We start from the raw sequence: 18,172 nt of genomic DNA, 5'->3' as shown, positions 1-18,172 counted from the left end.
ATTGGAATATTATTTGGATAAGTAGAATATTGATTATTGGTAGTAACAGATATAGTATATTGTAGTTTAAGAAAAATAGGTTGACTCTTTGTGCTTATTGCAATGAAGAATCATTAAAAAAAAACCACTATGTCCTTTTAAGAAAATAGTTTTACTATAGCTGTTCTCCATAATCATAGCCAAATAGGTAGCAGAACAAACAATTGGAGACTCTTTTCCTTTATGATTATATTTTAAGATTTCCTCAGCTTCTGAAGCTACTGTTACATCACTAGTTTTCAAACTGAGTTCTCTGAAGCTCTAGGTTTTTTACAGGATTGGAAGCAGGAAGATGGATGTTACGAAAGCTAAACTCTGGGCATTTCTTTCCCAACTGCAACCAGGGTTTTCATTTTTGGGTTTCCATATAAGATTTCTTATGAAAATAAGGATCCATTGCATTAATCAGCTACTAACTAATTGTTGAACTTCTGTGAGGAGGGGAGTGCAACTAAGGTTGATACTATCCCCTCTTAAAACAATAAAATAAGAGTTCATTGCTAAAAATATTAATGAGTTGGAAAACTAGTTCTCTAGACCAAGGCTGACAGTTCACAGTGAAATTCCCACGTATACTTTTACTCATTTAATAGACATATATAAAACACTTGGTGTATGTCAGGCACAGTGCTGAATTTAAAAAGATAAACCCTTCCTTCAGAACTTAAAGACTAGTGGAAAAAAGAGACATATCAACAGCTAGAATATAGTGTGCTCAGTGTCAGAGATGTACACATAGTGCTTTGGAAGCCCGTAGAAAGGAACAGCTGTGCTCGCAAATGGAATAGATGGGATGGGAAGGTCTTCACAGAGGAAATAAGAATTGGACTGAGTTTACTAGGCATACAAGGATCAAAGGAACATTTAAGACAGAAGGATCAGCGTGTTTCAAGTTACTGTAAGGTAAATGAACCACCATTGTGCTGAAACCTAGAGGACACATATGAAAGCAGCTCAGTTGGACTAAAAAGCTAGGTTGGGGTGTGGTTGTAAAGGGCCCTGTCGGGCACCCTGATGAGTTGAAAAAATATTGTAATATCACTGGGGGACTGCTGATCAGGTTAGCATCTTTTCCTTCCTCTCATGCTTTCCTTTCTTTCTTCCTGTTTTTCCTTTGCCATGACCTTTGCTTTTCCTCTTTCTTTTTTCCTTTGCCTGTGATTATACATTAGCTCCCTAGGTGTTCATGGATGTTCATTTAGTCCAATTCTTGGTACTTAAGACACAATTCATTGGTAACTCTTATCCAAACGTTTATTTTTCAAGATTACTTTGCTTCAGTCGAGGTAACATTTTTCTTGAGGGACCCAAGTGACCCAGGGATAATAATTTAACACTACTCTGTCACTAAAAGTATCAGTTCTACTAGATGGGAAAATAATAAGCAGACACAAAGTAGACTGCTCTGGAAAACAAATTATAAGTAAAAATAAATTGAATTCTTGAATGTTTTAAGTAGCCTCAAGGTTTGACCTTTGTCTTTCTGCCAGTTGAAAGAGTAGTGTTCTCTGATCTTACTCTGTCGAATGCAAGTTAAAGTAATTATTTGGCACTGAGAAGCCTTAAGGTGGAAATACAGACATATATAGATATATATGAAGAATGAAATAATTCCTGCTAATTTTTTACTGTTCTCCTAATCTCTAAGGAAAAGGTACAGTTACCCTGTGATCTTTGACATGGTTATTGAACTTGCCTCATAGGTTATAACTCGAAATGAACTCATGCTGGAAGAGACTAGAAATACCATTACAGTTCCAGCCTCTTTCATGTTGAGGATGTTGGCTTCACTGAATCATATTCGAGCTGGTAAGAACTGTCAGTGTACTATTAAAATCATTATTATATTTGAAAAACATTATTATTTAAGATCTACTTTAAAGGGATTTATTTTTTAAAAAAAGGGACTTCCCTAGTGGTCCATTGGTTAGGACTCCGAGCTTCCACTGCAGGGGGCATGGGTTCGATTGGTTGGGGAACTAAGATCCCGCGTGCCATGCGGCACAGCCAATAAAGTGAAGTGAAGTGAAGTAAAAAGTAAAGTAAAATGTAAAGTAAAAATTTCCTTAAATTACAAAATCAAGGCAGCTTAACTTTTTTTTTTTTTTAACACAAGAGAAGTTTATTTCTTGCTGACATTAAGTCCTCTCAGAGGGAACAGGTGCATGGAAGGCAGCTTAACTTTTGAACGAGGAGTTCTATGAATTCTTGATCTTAGTACAGTAATTTATATCCCCATGAGCCAACTTTATTGAAAAGTGTCAAAGTGAAAAGATGAAGTCACTTGAAAACTTTTATCAGCTGTGCTTTTCTTCTCAGAGTGGAAGATCATACCATAAACCTTAAGATACGGTATAGTAAGTACCCTTTAATGGTAGGTTTGGTCAAAATCAGTCACAGCCCAGACAAAAATAAATGTAACGTGTTACTACAGAGGTTGAAACAGATAGCTCAGTATGTTTTTTTCAGTATTTTTTTGTTTTAGATGATAAACTGTGAGGTTCAGTGCCACAGATACAAAATTGTGTATATTACAACTAATATTCAAGAAGGAATGGAATAACCTGTGTTCATAACAGTAGAAAATATCCAGTATCCATTATAAACAAAGTGTTTATCACTCACTCTTCACTGATATCACAAATTTCTTCATATGTTGGGTATTATTTAATAATAACAACCACCACCATTTATGGAATACCTGTAATGTATCAGGCAATATACCAGTCATTTCACAAATTTATCCTCAGTTAGCTCCAACCCTTTACAAAGTAGATTATTTGTAATAACTCACCCCAGGTCACATAACTGATAAATGGTAAAGCCTGAATTTGAAACTAGCTTCCAAGCACTTACTCCCCTTTTACCTACAAATTTCACTTTCGGGAACACATTCAAGTCATGAATAAGACATGCAGTCCTCTGGATGACCTGATCTCAAACTGCTTTTCTAGTGCATTCTTTCCTTCTCTATCCACTCTGTCCACTCTGGCCCTCTCTGAATTTTGGGGTACATCAAACTCTTTCCCACCTCAGAGATCTTTATAATCATGATGTCCCCTCCCATCCTCACTCTTTATTAGGATAACTTCCATTTCAGACCTTCAGGTCTATATAAGCAGTAGATTATGTATCACTTTCTCAGGGAGTGGGGAAGGGAGAGCTAAGTATTCCAGGCAAAATAAACAGTATGTAGCATTTGTCTAAGTCCTGGAGGAGAGAGACTGTAGTACATCTGAAGAATTGAAAGAAGCCCCTTATGTCTGTAATTAAAAGAGCTGGAGAGAAAATAACCCTCAAATTGTAAATATTAACTATTACAAGGAAAGAGTGAAAATTTCAAATAGTCAAAACAAAAAATAAACCTAAAATGTAAACAGAAAATGTTTGTAGTCCAATAAAATATTATTGTAGTACTTCTAATCACTGTAACATCTTTTGATCTGTTTTCTTCAATAACAGTCAGTAACCTTTAAAATTCACTTGGATTTCAGATTTGAGGAGGCAGCATTTTATAGAACAAGAAAAACATTTGCTGATTATGACAACTAAAATTTGCTTGTTCTTATGAAGAGTTCATTTGGTGAATGGTTCTTCCTGAGTTTTCCTATAGGAAACTAATTCTCCTTTCATTTGTGCAAGAATCTATTTTATTTTTTCTAATAAATCTATTTATTTATTTATTTGGGGCTGCATTGGGTCTTCATTGCAGTGCGCGGGCTTCTCATTGTGGTGGCTTCTCTTTGTTGCAGAGCATGAGCTCTAGGCGTGTGGGCTTCAGTAGTTGCAGCACACGGGCTCAGTAGTTGTGGCTTGCAGACTCTATAGAGTGCAGGCTCAGTAGTTGTGGCGCACAGGCTTAGTTGCTCCTCGGCATGTGGGATCTTCCCGGACCAGGGCTTAAACCCGTGTCCCCTGCATTGGCAGGCGGATTCGTAATCACTGCACCACCAGGGAAGTCCAAGAATCTATTTTAAATAGGTGCTAATGTGTCAATGGTTTGTTAACTAATAGTTATTACCATCCTTCTTTGATTTTAGAATTAGATGTTTTATAATATAAAGGTTCCCTTTCTTGTACTTTTTGTCAGCAATCAAGGTTTAGTCAACTTAACTCACCCTCTTGTTTCTCTTAGGTAAAAGACTAGATAGAAAAAGGTACCCAAGAGTTTGTATTTCTGCTGCTTTTATCCTTAAGATGTCTAGTTATTTGATGAGTCAACTACTCCTTTCCTCTCCTTCTCTTCATTGTCCTGTATTCCAAGTACAATAATGTCTGTGTATTCAAGGAGAGTTAGTAATAGACTTTGATCATGGAAGCACCATCTAGCCACAGAATACTTCAGCCTTTCCATTACTCCACAAGGCTTCCTGGGAAATCAGCTCCTTCCTGCTTAAGCTGTGATTTTTAATGAAGAGTGCACTTTAAATCCCCTTTTAAAAACTACAAATACCTGGTTCCTATCCATTAAAGATTCTCATTCATTTCATCTGAATAGGGTTTGAGCTTCTGCATTTTAAAAAAGCAACCAAAATTATTCTCATGAATGCTGTACTAAAAACTTTTAGTCTAGGCAACTTCTTGAGAGATAAAGGCAGTTCTGAGATTCCTAGAAGTTTTGACAGGCTTTGGAGAGATGGTGTGTGAACCATTCTAATCTTTTCTAAAATATGTTAGAATCTGATCAATTTACTCCCCTCCTTAAAATTCTCCTGTGCCTCCTCATGCTCTTAGGATAGAGTCCAAATATGTTAACATGATTTATAAAACCCTGAAGCATCCCTTCATACCTCTGGACCTTGGCACGTGTACATCTAGATAGCCATAGTGTTCTCCACGATGCATCTATAGAGCATAACATCATATTGAGCTCACAGGCACTCACCCAGTCACACACAGATTCACTCCATCAATTATGGTAGCTTTACTCCAGAATATAATCCATATTCATCTACCTTGGTCTCCCTGCTTCTGCTCTCGCCTTCATACAATCTGATTTCCACAGCACAGAAGGAGCTTTTTAAAACATGGGTCAGGGACTTCCCTGGTGGCGCAGTGGTTAAGAATCTGCCTGCCAGTGCAGGGGACATGAGTTCGAGCCCTGGTCCGGGAAGATCCCACATGCCGCGGAGCAACTAAGCCTGTGTGCCACAACTACTGAGCCTGCGCTCTAGAGCCTGCAAGCCACAACTACTGAAGCCCACATGCCCTGGAGCCCACACGCTGCAACTGCTGAGCCCACGTGCTGCAGCTACCAAAGCCCGCAAGCCTAGAGCCCGTGCTCCGCAACAAGAAGCCACCGCAATGAGAAACCCGCTCACCGCAACTACAGAAAGCCCGCACACAGCAACGAAGACCCAACACAGCCAAAAATAAAAATAAAACGTGGGTCAGTAAACTTTTTCTTTAAACGGCCAGATAGTAAATAGGCTTTGTGGGCCATGTGGTTTCTGTTGCAGCTACTCATTTCTGACATTGTGGTGCAAAAGCAGCCATAGATAATATGTAGATCAAGGGCATGGCTCTGCTTTAATAAAACTTTATTTACAGAAATAGGCTGTGGGAGGATCTGCCCAGGGGTGATAGTTTGCTGACCCACTTTTTAAAAATATACATTAGGTTATGTCACCCTTGCTTAAAATTCTCAGGGACTCCCCAGCTGCTCTTAAAATAAAACCCAGACTTCATACGCTGATCTGCATGACCTAGACCTGCCAGCCACTGAGTCGATACATTCCAGTTTTCTCCTCGCCCACTACATGTCAGCCATAAATGGCTACTTTCCTCCTCCTCAGATTCATCAAGCTTGTTAGCATATTTAGGACCTTTTCACTGGCTGTTTCCTCTGCCTTTTAGGCAACTTCGTCCCCCAACTTCACTAATAATTGAACATACAATTGAAGGCTCAGCTCCAGTGTTACCTCCTTAGAAAAGTCTTCCCTAGTCGCCCAGTGTGAAGTTGTTTCACGTGCCTTCTCACACCCTCCTTCTCATTCAGTCACTCTCTGGTCATTGCCCATTTCATCAAGTACTTATTCTAACTTCATTTCTTTATTTTTGTCTTGTTACACAGATTAAAGGAGAAAAATACATTTCTTATTTTCTGTTTTTCTCCTCTAGAACGTGAGCTCATTAAGACCAGAGACCTAGTTTGTCTTATTCACAGCTGGATAGCTAGCTTCTAGAACAGTGCCTAGCATGTAATAGTGTTTCGTGAATGAATGGGTGAACGAATGAATGAACTTCTAGTATCAAATCTGTAGCTAATGATGAGTCTTGTATTGACTCTGTTTTGTTGGAACACAGGTTTCCTTGGGGTATTTTTTTCATATCTCCCTTGTCCCCTCCCCACACCCCCAGCAAACTTAATCTCTCTTCATATCTTATCTTTTCCGATCAAAAATAATTTCTTGAAGAAATATTTCTAACAGAGAATTACAGGAACCTTTCCACAAATGTAAACCTTATTTACAGTAGCAATTTGTTGTTGTCAACTTTTGAAAACAGTGGATATAGAAGTGATTATTTCTAGTTTTCATTTAAAAGAACACAGTGTTCTCAGATCTCCGGGGTCTGTAATTGCCAACCAGAGATTTGTGAAAGTGTTGAAGTGCTTTGCAGTTTTACTACCTTGGTAGCACTTTGTGGACGAAAAGATTTCATTTAATTTATTCTTAGAAATTGGGTTTATATTCTGAGAGACATGACTCGGCAGCAGTTAAGTGAGAAGGATTTGAGAAACGAACAACTGTTCTGCCCTCTTCCTCATTCCACAAGCCACTGTCAGTTACTGTGTGACCTATATAAGAGACTCGGTGGGGCCTCACTCGACTTGTTATCGCTTGCTTTGGACTCTGCAGAATTCTAATGTCTGCTGTAAACTCCTTGATTTGAAGGCTGTGACATTTCCTCCTTACCCTCCATTTCCGCATCTTCATTCGTAAGTGTGGCAACCAAAAAGAATTTGGGTCACCCTGCACATTTTGAAATAGGCTGATAGAGTTTCCTCATGCTCCACTAATATGACAGAACAGGCTTGTTGAATATAGTCAGTTGTATCCTATTCATGATACTCTAGTTAAGCAGAATAGCAGCTTCATGTTTTTTTCTCTCATGAAAGTATATCACACAATAAAAATAGTGTAATCTCTTTTATACTAACATCCCTTAGGTAGCCTTTTATTGATCAGAAAGTCTTCCACTGCGTTTAGATTCCTTAGTGACCTGTGAAGGTCTATCATCATCTTATTTTGTTCATTTATTTCACAAATGTGTATTGAACACTTATTATATAATAATAACTAAAATTTGTATAATTCAGGTTACAAATCATACACACATACATTATCTCATTAGTTTGACACTGAAATGGAGTTGGCATAGAGGGGATTTAATCTAATTCACTTGGACAATTAAACATACAATCCCTTCTGTATACTGGTGTTGTTGACTTAGAATCCAATGGGAGTGTTTAAGCCTCTGTAGATAATCTCAGGATTCAGTTTTCTCTTGGTGTTGACAGTGGGACTGAACTGTTTCCCCTGTGTCTAACCCTTTTTTTCCCCAGCTTACCCTGGAGAAATCTTTCTGTGATAGAAAGGGTTCCATCCTAGTGGTGGTAGTTATTCGGTACTATTGCCTTCTTTACATACCCTAATGTAATATATTTTATCTTAGCAAAACTTATGTTCATTTATTTGATAAACCTTCATTGAACCTCTTGTACTAGACCCTTAGGACATAAAAGAAATAACTGCTACCCTCCCAGGAGCTCACAGTCTAGTCTGTAAGAAGATAGGCAAACAGACTATTACTGTAATTATTATACGATACATATAAAATATTCTGGAATGTGAAGGAAGGAGTTCATAATTCTGCAGGTTGGGTATTTGAAAAAGTCTGGGGAAAGTTTCACACAGGGAATCATAGTTGTATCGAGATGAGTAAGCAGAACCATTATAGCTGAAGAACTGGGTGAAGGTGTCCCAAGCAGAGGAACAGCAAGTGTAAATCATGGAACCTGAGAGGACGTGCCGTGCTCACTCGCCGGGTTGTAATTGTACACTCCCTTGAGTGTTCAGTCTAGATAAGCTCCTTGAGGACAGAGACTGTGCCTGTTTTGGTCACCATTGTATCCTGGAACATAGCAGATATTTAAGAAATACTTTTATAAACAAATACACAGATCCTCAAGAACGATCACCAAATTCTCCCGCACAGCTTGCCTCTCACGCCCCTTGGTGACACCTGATACTCCTCCTAGGGCTCCCAGACGCCCAGGAACACAGTCTGCAGTCACTGCAGTAGACCACAGTAGATGAAGATCCTTAGGGTTTTTTCTTTGTACTTTTTATATCTTTGGAATTACATGAATATTCCAAGTTGAGAGTGCTGTGTTTCCTTTACTCTTTGTCTCTAGAGGCAAAAATAACTTTTCTACGCACAGCTGTGAACTGCTTTTTACAGGATGATGTTCTGAATTATATACATTTTCATCAGTTTTAAATAAAAGGCATTGAAAATTATTTTAATTGTAATAATAAAGGTATTTCTTTTTGTCTCATATCTGTGTTTTCCAGACCGGCTGGAGAGCGACAGATCAGAAGGCTCTGGTCAGGAGAATGAAAACGAGGATGAGGAATAATCAACTCTTATTGGCAAGCACTTAGGTGTTCTGAAATTTGTATAAGACATTTATTATATTTTTTTCTTTACAGAGCTTTAGTGCAATTTTAAGGTTGTGGTTTTTTGGAGTTTTTCCCTTTTGGGGGGATAACCTAACATTGGTTTGGAATGATTGTGTGCATGAATTTGGGAGTGTGTGTAAAACAAAACTAGCGAAATGTTTTAAAAACTTTTTGCCATGTATGAGGAGTGCTAGAAAATGCAAAGTGCAATATTTTCCCTAACCTTCAAATGTGGGAGCTTGGATCAGTGTTGAAGAGTAATTTTCATTATAGTGAAAATGTTCAAATAAATTTCTACACTTGCCATTTGCATGTTTGTTGCTTTCTAATTAAAGAAGTTGGTTGTTTTAAGATATCCTGAATTTGACTATTTATTTAATGCCTTGCTACCTTGACCCACGTTTTCCAAATCTTTTCTTGTAACATAAGATTGTCTTTCTCTGTTCTTTTCTAGATTAAATAACCTTTTCTGTTTTGACTTGTGTGTGACAGAATCACATAGCAGAGTTTTTTTTCATTTCTCCTTCCAAAGTACTTTATCTCCACCCCCACTCAATCATCATCTCTCATGATTAGTGGTCCCTCATTACCTGAGTACAGGGGTTAGGCTATGAGCAATCCCAGAGCATCATGGATACTCACACACCATATCAGCACAAGGCAGTTCTGAGAGCTCTGGCTTCTGGCCTTCCTTTCTCCAACTTCTAGATTTCAGCTGAAAGTGCCGACCACCCAGTCTTCTAATTCCTGGTCTTCCTCCTCTCTGGTGCCCACCTTCACTCGACTTAAGCCATCTACACCCCGGTCTGTGTCTTACAGGTTACGCCTTGAAGCTGCTCCTGCAGGCGTAATCCTTCAGTCATCCTCTCTCCTGTCTCCTGAACTGTCATGCTGCTCACTCTGGTTGGGCCATGAATAGACTCACAGGTGTGGCCAGGCAAAGCATCCCTCTCCCGTGTGGGGACCAGGGACGGCTCCTCCCCGGAAGATGGCTGCAAGCCCAAGGACACCTGCTGCTGAGAGAAGACAGGTTGGCTTTCTGGATAGAGGAAAAAATAACTCTAGTTGGCTCGGTAACTTCAGTTGGACTTCAACATCTAGCTCTTAGCCTGGGCAGGACGCATATGTCTCCATATTAGGAATATGCTAAATGGTCAAAGGGGAAGAAAGGAGTGAGTTAGAAGTTTAGCCAAACAGGGCAAATGCATGATTTCCAAAAAGTGCCAGGTCTCAGTTTCTGGTACCCAAATAGTTACGTGATCTGCTCAAGCCACGTGACTTCCTTGGGCTTCTGTTTCCTCCTCCCTCAGATAGAGGTAGTCATATTTGCACCACCTATGTCCCAGGGGCTGTGTTAGGACCCCATGAGAGGTTGAAGGGTTTACAGAATAACTGAAAAGACTACTTGCGGCGCATAATATGACACTACATTATATGATAGTAAGAGGGATTATGCTATAGAGAAGTGCTGGAAAACCAACAGCCCAGACTGGAGCACTCAGTGGGGTCAAGGGTGACTCTGGCCGGAAGAGCAGCAGGAGAAAATCAGTGGCGTTTGTTCACTCTGGCGCAGGATGTTGATAGTGGAGGAGGCTGGGCAGGTGGGAGTGGGGGGATTCTGAACTTTTTGCTCAGTTTTGCTGAGAACCTAAAACTGCTCTAAAACTGTTTTTGTTTTTTTTAAACCCAAACATTACAAAGTGGTATTTGTCCAAGGAATCAGGCCCCCTACTTTTAGCGATTTTGTAGTTTCGGTGGTGTACGTTACAAAGGAGCAGGGCAGGCCAGACAAGCAGTCAAGGAGGCAGCTAGGAGAGAAGACATTCTACAGAGGCAGAGTTCATGAGTCCTGGCTGCTTCCATGATCCAGTGTTTGTTGCAGTGGAGACACTGGACCCCGGGGCTCACTTACCCACTTAGAAAAGGAATGCGGCTTTAGTGGTGGCAGCTATAGGGTCAGATAAAGGTGGTGGGCTCTGTGCCTTGAGGCTGTTCCGAGTCTCTGATAATCTACTACCCGCCCTTTGACTTTGGTTATGGGATGGACATACCGAGAGACAGCACTGCTATTCATTAAACCTCCTTTAGAACTTTGGGTTAACAGTGTTTGTCTGCTGTCTCTTTCTTGGTCACTTCCAGGTCACTAACTGTCTTGCGGGAATTTATGAAAGACACATGGATAGATGTACCCAGGTGACTGTGGTATGGACCGTGCAACAGTTGGCCCCTTCCTGCTCGGTCTCCTTCCTCTTTTTAGCCCATGGGAAGGGAGGCTGGAGACAGAGACATGTCTGTGGAAAACAGGGGTGGGGGGTAAAGGGGGAGACACCCACCCAAGAAAGTCCACAGTCCACAAGCTCAAGCACAAGTTCACAATTTGCACAGCTATACACAGACCAAAAACCAGATACTTAATCAGGTAAACAAAACTAAGTATACTTTTACTTTTTTGATAAATACTGGTTTATAATAATCCTAAGCATTTTTTAATCTTAAAAATAAGCATCCAAAAACTTCAAGTGAACTGTATTTTAGGATCAGCTTGTCTTTATCTTGAAGGTTTGTTTTTAACCACCTTTGCATCCAGGGGTCCATTATCAGAACACAGCATAGGGCTCTGTCCCTTAAGCATGTCCACATCACGGACTGACTGACCTAGTTCCAGCCAGACAGGCTCTCTCCCCTGCACCCTCAGTGTGGCGGCGCCTGCCCGGGCCTGTGATCCTCCCTAGGACTGTCCTTTCCTTTGGGAGGGTCAGACTCACCAATGATCAGTGATACTTCAAAATGGTGGTGTCAAAAGGAAAAACAGAAGTGGCTTTTAATTCTTAAGCTGTTAATACTGCTCAGGAAAATGCTTTCTGAGGGAAATGAACACGGCTTTGCGTACTTTGTTCTCCTAAAGATAACAGCAGAACTGTGCTCCTGGTAACCTTACGCAGATGAGTTCGTGCTTTGAATTCTTTCCAGTGAATCCAGTCACCTTAGGCCTGCAGTTTTTTATAGGTCTGGCAAGCAGATATTCCAGGCTCCCAGACTCCTTGGTTTACAATAGTCCTACCTACCCAGTAAAGCCCTACTGGCCTTCTAATAATGATGACTGTTAACTATCCCTCATCCTCCTCGAGCTGCAAAGCTGGCTCTTTCCTTCTCTCAGTCACATGGCCAAGACCTGGCGTTTCAGCCCCGACCCTGGCTTAATCCCCTTTGAGACCCTGGACAATTCCCTTCACCTCCCTAGGCCTCCTTGGATTCTGTGTGTTCCCCTCCCCAACCCAGAAGGACGGTCCGGCTCTGCCCCCTCTTGTAGTCACACACGACTGTGTTCACAGCCGTTTTCCTTTGCTTCAGGGTGAAAAATGTGATTTCCCTTCACTCTCCCACGGAATTCACCTGGGGTTCTGTGTACACTGTGGGTGGCAGCATGGACTCCTGCCCCTGCGCTGCCTCTTCCCTCAGGGGCTCGGAGAGTCAGAGAGTCTGAACCCAAGAGCCAAGGCCAAGCATTCACTGACACTGCAGGATGGGGCGGCCCTGAGACTCCAGGTCACATCTCAGGGAGAGCACCCCTTACTCAAAGCTGAGCTTGTGCTTTGATTCCAGATGCCACACCAGCCTGGGGCTCTACCATCTTCGATAGCCATTAACAGAAAAGCTCAGTTTCGCTCCTTCAGATCTCCTGAATCCCAAGTGCCACTTAGCCTTTACCCCCTCCTCTCTATCGTCTTCTCCTTTCTCACCACATCCCTTCATGCTGTACAGCAGATGTGACGATTCCTACGGCAGCAACCTTCAACACCTCTTATCTAGGATAACAGTTATCTTTTTAAGATTCTCACTTCTTGTCACCGAGAGCCCTGTAAAACAAGAAGAATACACCCACCTGCAGAGTGAAGAAGAAACAGCAGTGGTTCAGCATCAGCTATGCCCCAGGTACTGTGCTGGATGCTCTAATCCACATAATCAGAGGCCCCCCTGGATTCTGTGTCCCCACAGAGAAACAGAATACAAAGTTCATTTTATAGGTGAGAAAACTGCAATACAGAAAGATTGAGTAATTGGCCCAAGGACACCTTACTAACAAGCGGCAGTGTGGAATCCGAACCCTGCACTATCCCCACTCTATCATATCTGCAGTGAGATAAAGCATTTGGAAGTGCCCAACTAATGCCTAGCACATGACAGGCACTCAAATGTCTTAACAGGTCAGGCACTCATTATGTGCTACTTCCCTGCCTCATCCTTTTGTAGCCACGTCACCTCCACAGTTCCTTCCAGACGGGAGATGGCTGGGGCTCAAGGCGGAACCCTTGTCGTGAGTATATCCTGTGGTCCATCCGTAGACCTGTCTCTAATCTGCAAGTATTTCAGGGACCAACCATCAGGATAGAAAAAATACTCATCTAGTTAAATCTGAACAGGCCAGTAAAGTCTCTCACTGTATCAAAGCACTTTTCCTCCCTCTCCTGTCCACCCCAAACTACCTTGGCCTATTGCAAACACTTAAGTCTCGCCGGTCACTCAGAGACTACACAGCAGCTCCTTAAATGAGAATCAAAGAACATTAGCACCAGATGGCCCTTGTCTTACATTCCTCGACCCCATTTCTCCAGCAGTGATTTGCTTAAGATCACACAGCTGAGCACTGGCAGTGCCTGCAACCCTGAATGGGGTCACACTTGTAAGCAAGCTAGCTGGGTGGTCCTTTAAAGGCCAAGGACTGCAGTGGAGACCAGGAGCTCAGAGTAAGTGCTCTAAGCCAGAAGCAAACAAGCCTTCAGCTTTATCCCTAGCTCTTCCCGGTGGGAAACTGCCAGCGGCATCACAGCCACACTGCTGCCACCTAGTGTCGAAGGCCCTGAACTCCAGTCTTGGTGCGTCTGGCCTGGGAAAAGGCTAGGGATTGAGCTGTGTGCTCGGTGGCGTGGGACTCCAGTGCCTTCTGGGTCACACCAGCCCCCAAACCTGGTATCTGGGGTATAGTACGGGGTGGGGGGGACCCAGTCAAGTGGCAATCTCTACGAAAGAAGCAGAGATGGGCAACAGTCCTAAACGTGGTCCTGTCAAAACCAGAAGATGCAGGACTGAGGTTTTTACGTGAACAAGTGGCCAAGTGTCCCACCTGCCACTGTCCACGTGGGCACCTCAGGAAGGCCTCAGGCTGCCGTAAAGCTAACGGGCCTGGGTCCAGCGGGGGCAGTTGGGGTTCTGACCTTCCGCACTAAGGACAGGGGTCCTCAGAAATGCTCTCAGCAACCTCAGAGTGTGTGGGGATTATGTCCTCGCCCTCTCCCCATCCACCTCCTTTTGCTCTCCTTTCTCTCGCTCAGGCTGAATCAAGGAACATTTGAATTCATGAATATGCAAAATATGGTTCTAGCTGCCAGACACCCTCCAAGGCTTGGCTCAGACAGTCACCTCCTACATGGTGCTACCCCTGACTCCTTCTAATTGGAAATGTTCACCTCCCTCTGGAGCCCACAGTTCTTTCTATAATCATTCATTGACTTTGCAATTTATTAGCCTCAGTCTCTCCCAGGTCTCTCCCTATATTAGAGTGAAAACGCTTTAGTGCTACTACTCACAGAGCCTAGCTTGGTGCCTTGCACACGCTGGATGTGCAGTGTCTGGTAGATGAATAAATAAATGGACCTCAGTAGAAAAGAAGAAACGCACAGAATGCTTTCAGGAAGTGCAGTAATGCTAGATTGGCTTAGATTAAATCCTAGTGTGTATGTGAGCTAGTCTGGGATCAGCCAGTGAGGACTTGGGGGGGGGGCGGGTCTCAGGACTCTCTCCCTAGAGCCCAGCTAAGTACAGTCCAGGGGAAGCACTCTCCAGCCCCTGGGTTGCAAGTCACTTTGCGGCACTCAAAATGCCCTAAGGGGTGGGGGAGGTGTGGCTGGGCTATTCCAACCAAGAGGTAAAAGGTCCCTGCCCTGTTCCACCTTGGTGCATACTAGAAGCTCAGGAGTATGGTCCCTTTAGAAACTAGACAAGGACAAGTGCTAGGAAAAAAAATACATGCAGAAAACATACAATGCCCTCAGGTTTAGGAATGCCACCCAGTAGTGACAGCAGAGCCTGACTGATCTGCACATCTCATCAGCAGAACCCAAGGGTGAAACCACCCTCTGCCCCTTCCCACTCCCATCCAGAATGCAGACCAGTGGCTGGCACCCAGCTGACCTACAGGAGTTGCTGATGAGTTTGATCGCCGTGAAGGTAGCAGCCCCCAGGTCTCAGGAAGTCTTCTGTAAACTGCAGACCAGGGGACCAGCCAACCACTGGGTCTCTGCCACACAGCAAAGAGACACTGCCTCACTGAGAGCTAGCTAGACCCCAACGGAACACCACAAAAGTGATTCACTTTCTGGGATGGCTGCCTCATAGCAGACGCAGGCAGATCTCCTCAGAATCTACCCTCCGCTGACCACCAGGAATTCCGAAGGCGGGGAAAGGCCTGCACTTGGCTGACCTAATCACCCAAGCTGAAGGGCAGGCACAGCTGCTTCAAGTCACCACAGCCACCGCTCCAAGCCCACACATTCAACTGCCATCCCAGCTCCAAGGGAGAGAGCTCTGACATACAAGTCACAATGCGTGGCCCACTTCCGCCTCTGAGGAGGTGCCCTCTGCCCCCATTTATGTGTCTTGCCGGCTGGCATCCCGTCAGAGCTGTGCTCTAGACACATCGGATCAGCCCACGTACCCGGGCTTGCAGTGCTTCACATGCCCATTAGAAGCCACACTCAAAAGCTGTGCAAATGTTGGTCCATGGGTCACTTTTTTTTTTTTTCTAACTTACAAATTCAGAGAACATCAAAGATCAGAGTTAGAAATGATCCTGGCCACCATTCAATCCACCTCCTCACCCCCTTATCTTATTTTCCAGATGGCCTAGAGGTGACAGGGAGTCCCAATGACATGAGGAAGGTACGGCGGAGCCGGGCCGGCACACAGGTTGCTGACGCCAGGTCCAGCGTTTCTTCAAGTCTGTCTCGTCTTACACTGCTCAGGGTGGGGAAACAGTAGCTGCTGCCTACGGGAGTATTCCCTGGAGGCCAGCTAATGGAAACAGTCCATCAAACATCACAAGCAGAGTCTAGTCCATGAGGTTTTCCTAGGTGAAGGGGATTCCCTCCAACGATAACAGTATCTCTAGTCCCCAGCAGCGCTTGGCCCCCATGGCCCGTTCAGGCTCAGTAAGATCGTGGTTTTATCCTAACCAAATGGATTTTTTTGTTTTTTTTAATTCTAGAAATGAAACATCTGGTATCTGCTCCTTCCTCCCGTCTTTTACAGTGGTTTCTCCCTTCTTATGAAATAGCAAAGACTCAGTCACGAGGGAGGTGGCCCCGTCCTCAGCCACAGCAGCCCCAGGCCTGTTGCGTCCGTCCAGCGGCCCGCGAGCTGTCCCTACTAGCACCAGCAGGTGGCGCCACCGGAGGCGAGGTCATAACCAGGACCCCAGGGCGCAGCGCCTGGATCTGGGGAGCTCGGCTCCTGGGCTCTCCTCTGGGGACCATTTAGTGTCAAACTGACGGCCCCACAGGGTCCACATGAACCACGCAGAAGAAGCGCCATCCTCCGAAGTGCACTGGGAAGGGCTCGCCTCCTGAGGCCTCCGGGACAGTGCGTGGCTGGACCCGCAGGGCACCGGTTGTGCAGAGGAGGAAGTGACCCACGCGGCGGTCTCCTTCTAAGCCGTGGTCTCTAGTTCCCCTCTACGGCTCCTTCCCACCTCCCACAAAGTCTCAGCCACACCTCCGTCGGCTCTGCTTTGTGCTCTAGATGCCTCTGGTCCCATGGCTGGGACCTCAAGGAACCCACGTGTGGTCTCACAGAGACACGGAAGTCACTTACAGACATTGTTTTCAGTGTTTTTTTCTGATGGCTGCACACCAGATGTTGCTCCCGGGCCCCCGGCACAGATGGTAACGGGCATCCACCCTCACGTCTGCTCCGCGGCTAAAACGTTCCCCTCTTCGATGCTCTGCAGCTGCAGCCTCTGACTCGCGAGAGTTCTGCTGCCTCGGCGGCTCCCAAAGCCAACCCCGGGGACGGTCCGCGCTGCGAGCAAGACCCCAGGCAAAGCCTCCTCCCCAAATAAGTTGACTTTGGCTTCAGCCTCTATGGCTTTGGCCAAGCTGGCTGCGTAACTGTCCAAGGACTTGTGCACTTCGGCTTTCACGTGAAGAATAGGGTTCTTGGCAGCTTCTGAGAGAGAAGGCAGAAAAAAGGTTAGCGAGGGACCAGGACCATGGCTATCCCGGGATAGACCTGCTCTTGCTTCGCTGCCCCTGGGAGGGAAAGCACACCGAGGTTAAGGGTGTGGGTTCTGGAGTCACAGTCCATAAGGTGACAATCCTTGACTCCCCTACTTACTATCGGGGAAATCTCAGAAGTAATTTAATCTAATGTCAGTTTCCTCATCTGTAAAGAAAAGATCATGGCACACCCCTTATGTCATCGGGTTCCCGTGATAATTAGACAGCTCTTCCTAAGGTGCTTTAGCCTAGGTCTGGCTCATAGAAAAGGCTTGATAAACACTTTCTATTCATGACATTCAAATTTTTACATTTTGAAAGAGTTCTCTGGTCTTTCAGCTCCCCGGAGTGTGTAATAGCTTTGGCTCTAAACTTCCACAAACCTGAGTGTGGTCTCCGTCCTCTCCACCCTCGCTCAGAGATTCCCCAAAGCCATGGAGAACCTCAGGACAGGAAGGACATTAAAGGTTCGGGTGCCCCTTCCCCCAGGATTAGGACCCCTGACGCCTAAAGTGCACAGGAGGGAGGGAGGGACGGAGGGAAGGAGGGAAGGAGGGAGGGAAGGAGGGAAGTAGGGAGGGAAGGAGGGAAGGAGGGAAGGAGGGAGGGAGGGAGGGAGGGAGGGAGGGAGCGAGGGGACCCTTCAATTTCACATCCAGGGCCTTATGACTATTAACCTCACTGCCGGTTTCTCTCCTGACATTTTGGGAGGAACGGCGTATCCCCTAGACCTCACGTTGTCTGGAGTAGGCAACTTCCACCCCACGCTCCAGGAGGGAAAGAGGGGAGGACCTCTGCCCTGCCACTCGCTCCCGGGGGGACTGACATGGTCTTACACACGTGCCTGCTCCCTGCCCTGCGTGCAGAGAAGGCGCCTTTGGAACTGCCACCCCCCAACACGTAGGCCGGATGGGGCAGGCTTGGCCCTATGCGGGCTGGGTGGATTGCAGAGGGCTTCAATCCATTTTTTTAACACAGGAGTAACATATTATAAAGCCCATGAAGCTGCTAATCCCAGCTCCGTTCTCGAATCCACTTTGCCCGTAAAGCAGACGAGTTGATATCTGCCTCCTTGACATCCATGACCACCCCTCCATTCATCTGGAATCAGGGAGGGGGTGGTAGAAGAGATAGGACAAATTATGAACCTAAAACTCTGAGCCGGCCCATATTTAT

At 44.7% G+C, this 18,172-nt stretch overlaps 2 protein-coding genes across 18 annotated transcripts in view; one reads left to right on the top strand and one right to left on the bottom strand.

The window, feature by feature from the left end:
• DCAF6 (DDB1 and CUL4 associated factor 6) overlaps window positions 1–9,079 on the top strand; it is a 166,180-nt gene extending 157,101 nt beyond the window's left edge. For all 10 annotated transcript variants that reach the window (XM_082360638.1, XM_082360633.1, XM_082360632.1 and 7 more), the window contains 2 exons: window positions 1,743–1,848; window positions 8,619–9,079. In XM_082360638.1, the coding sequence (XP_082216764.1) occupies window positions 1,743–1,848; window positions 8,619–8,683 (171 nt within the window). In that variant the 3' untranslated portion in view covers window positions 8,684–9,079. The remainder of the gene's footprint in view (window positions 1–1,742; window positions 1,849–8,618) is intronic.
• Window positions 9,080–9,233: 154 nt separating this feature from the next.
• The window catches only part of GPR161 (G protein-coupled receptor 161), a gene marked incomplete at its 5' end in the record, with an annotated part of 69,813 nt that continues 60,874 nt past the window's right edge, over window positions 9,234–18,172 (bottom strand). For all 8 annotated transcript variants that reach the window (XM_082360802.1, XM_082360806.1, XM_082360799.1 and 5 more), the window contains one exon: window positions 9,234–16,946. In XM_082360802.1, coding sequence (XP_082216928.1) covers window positions 16,681–16,946 — 266 coding nt within the window. In that variant the 3' untranslated portion in view covers window positions 9,234–16,680. The remainder of the gene's footprint in view (window positions 16,947–18,172) is intronic.

The sequence above is a fragment of the Balaenoptera borealis genome, assembly GCF_965194805.1.
Source record: "Balaenoptera borealis genome assembly, chromosome: 1".
NCBI lineage: Eukaryota > Metazoa > Chordata > Mammalia > Artiodactyla > Balaenopteridae > Balaenoptera > Balaenoptera borealis.
The sequence above is the reverse complement of the archived record's forward strand: the minus strand, read 5'-3'. Positions and strand labels throughout refer to the sequence as shown.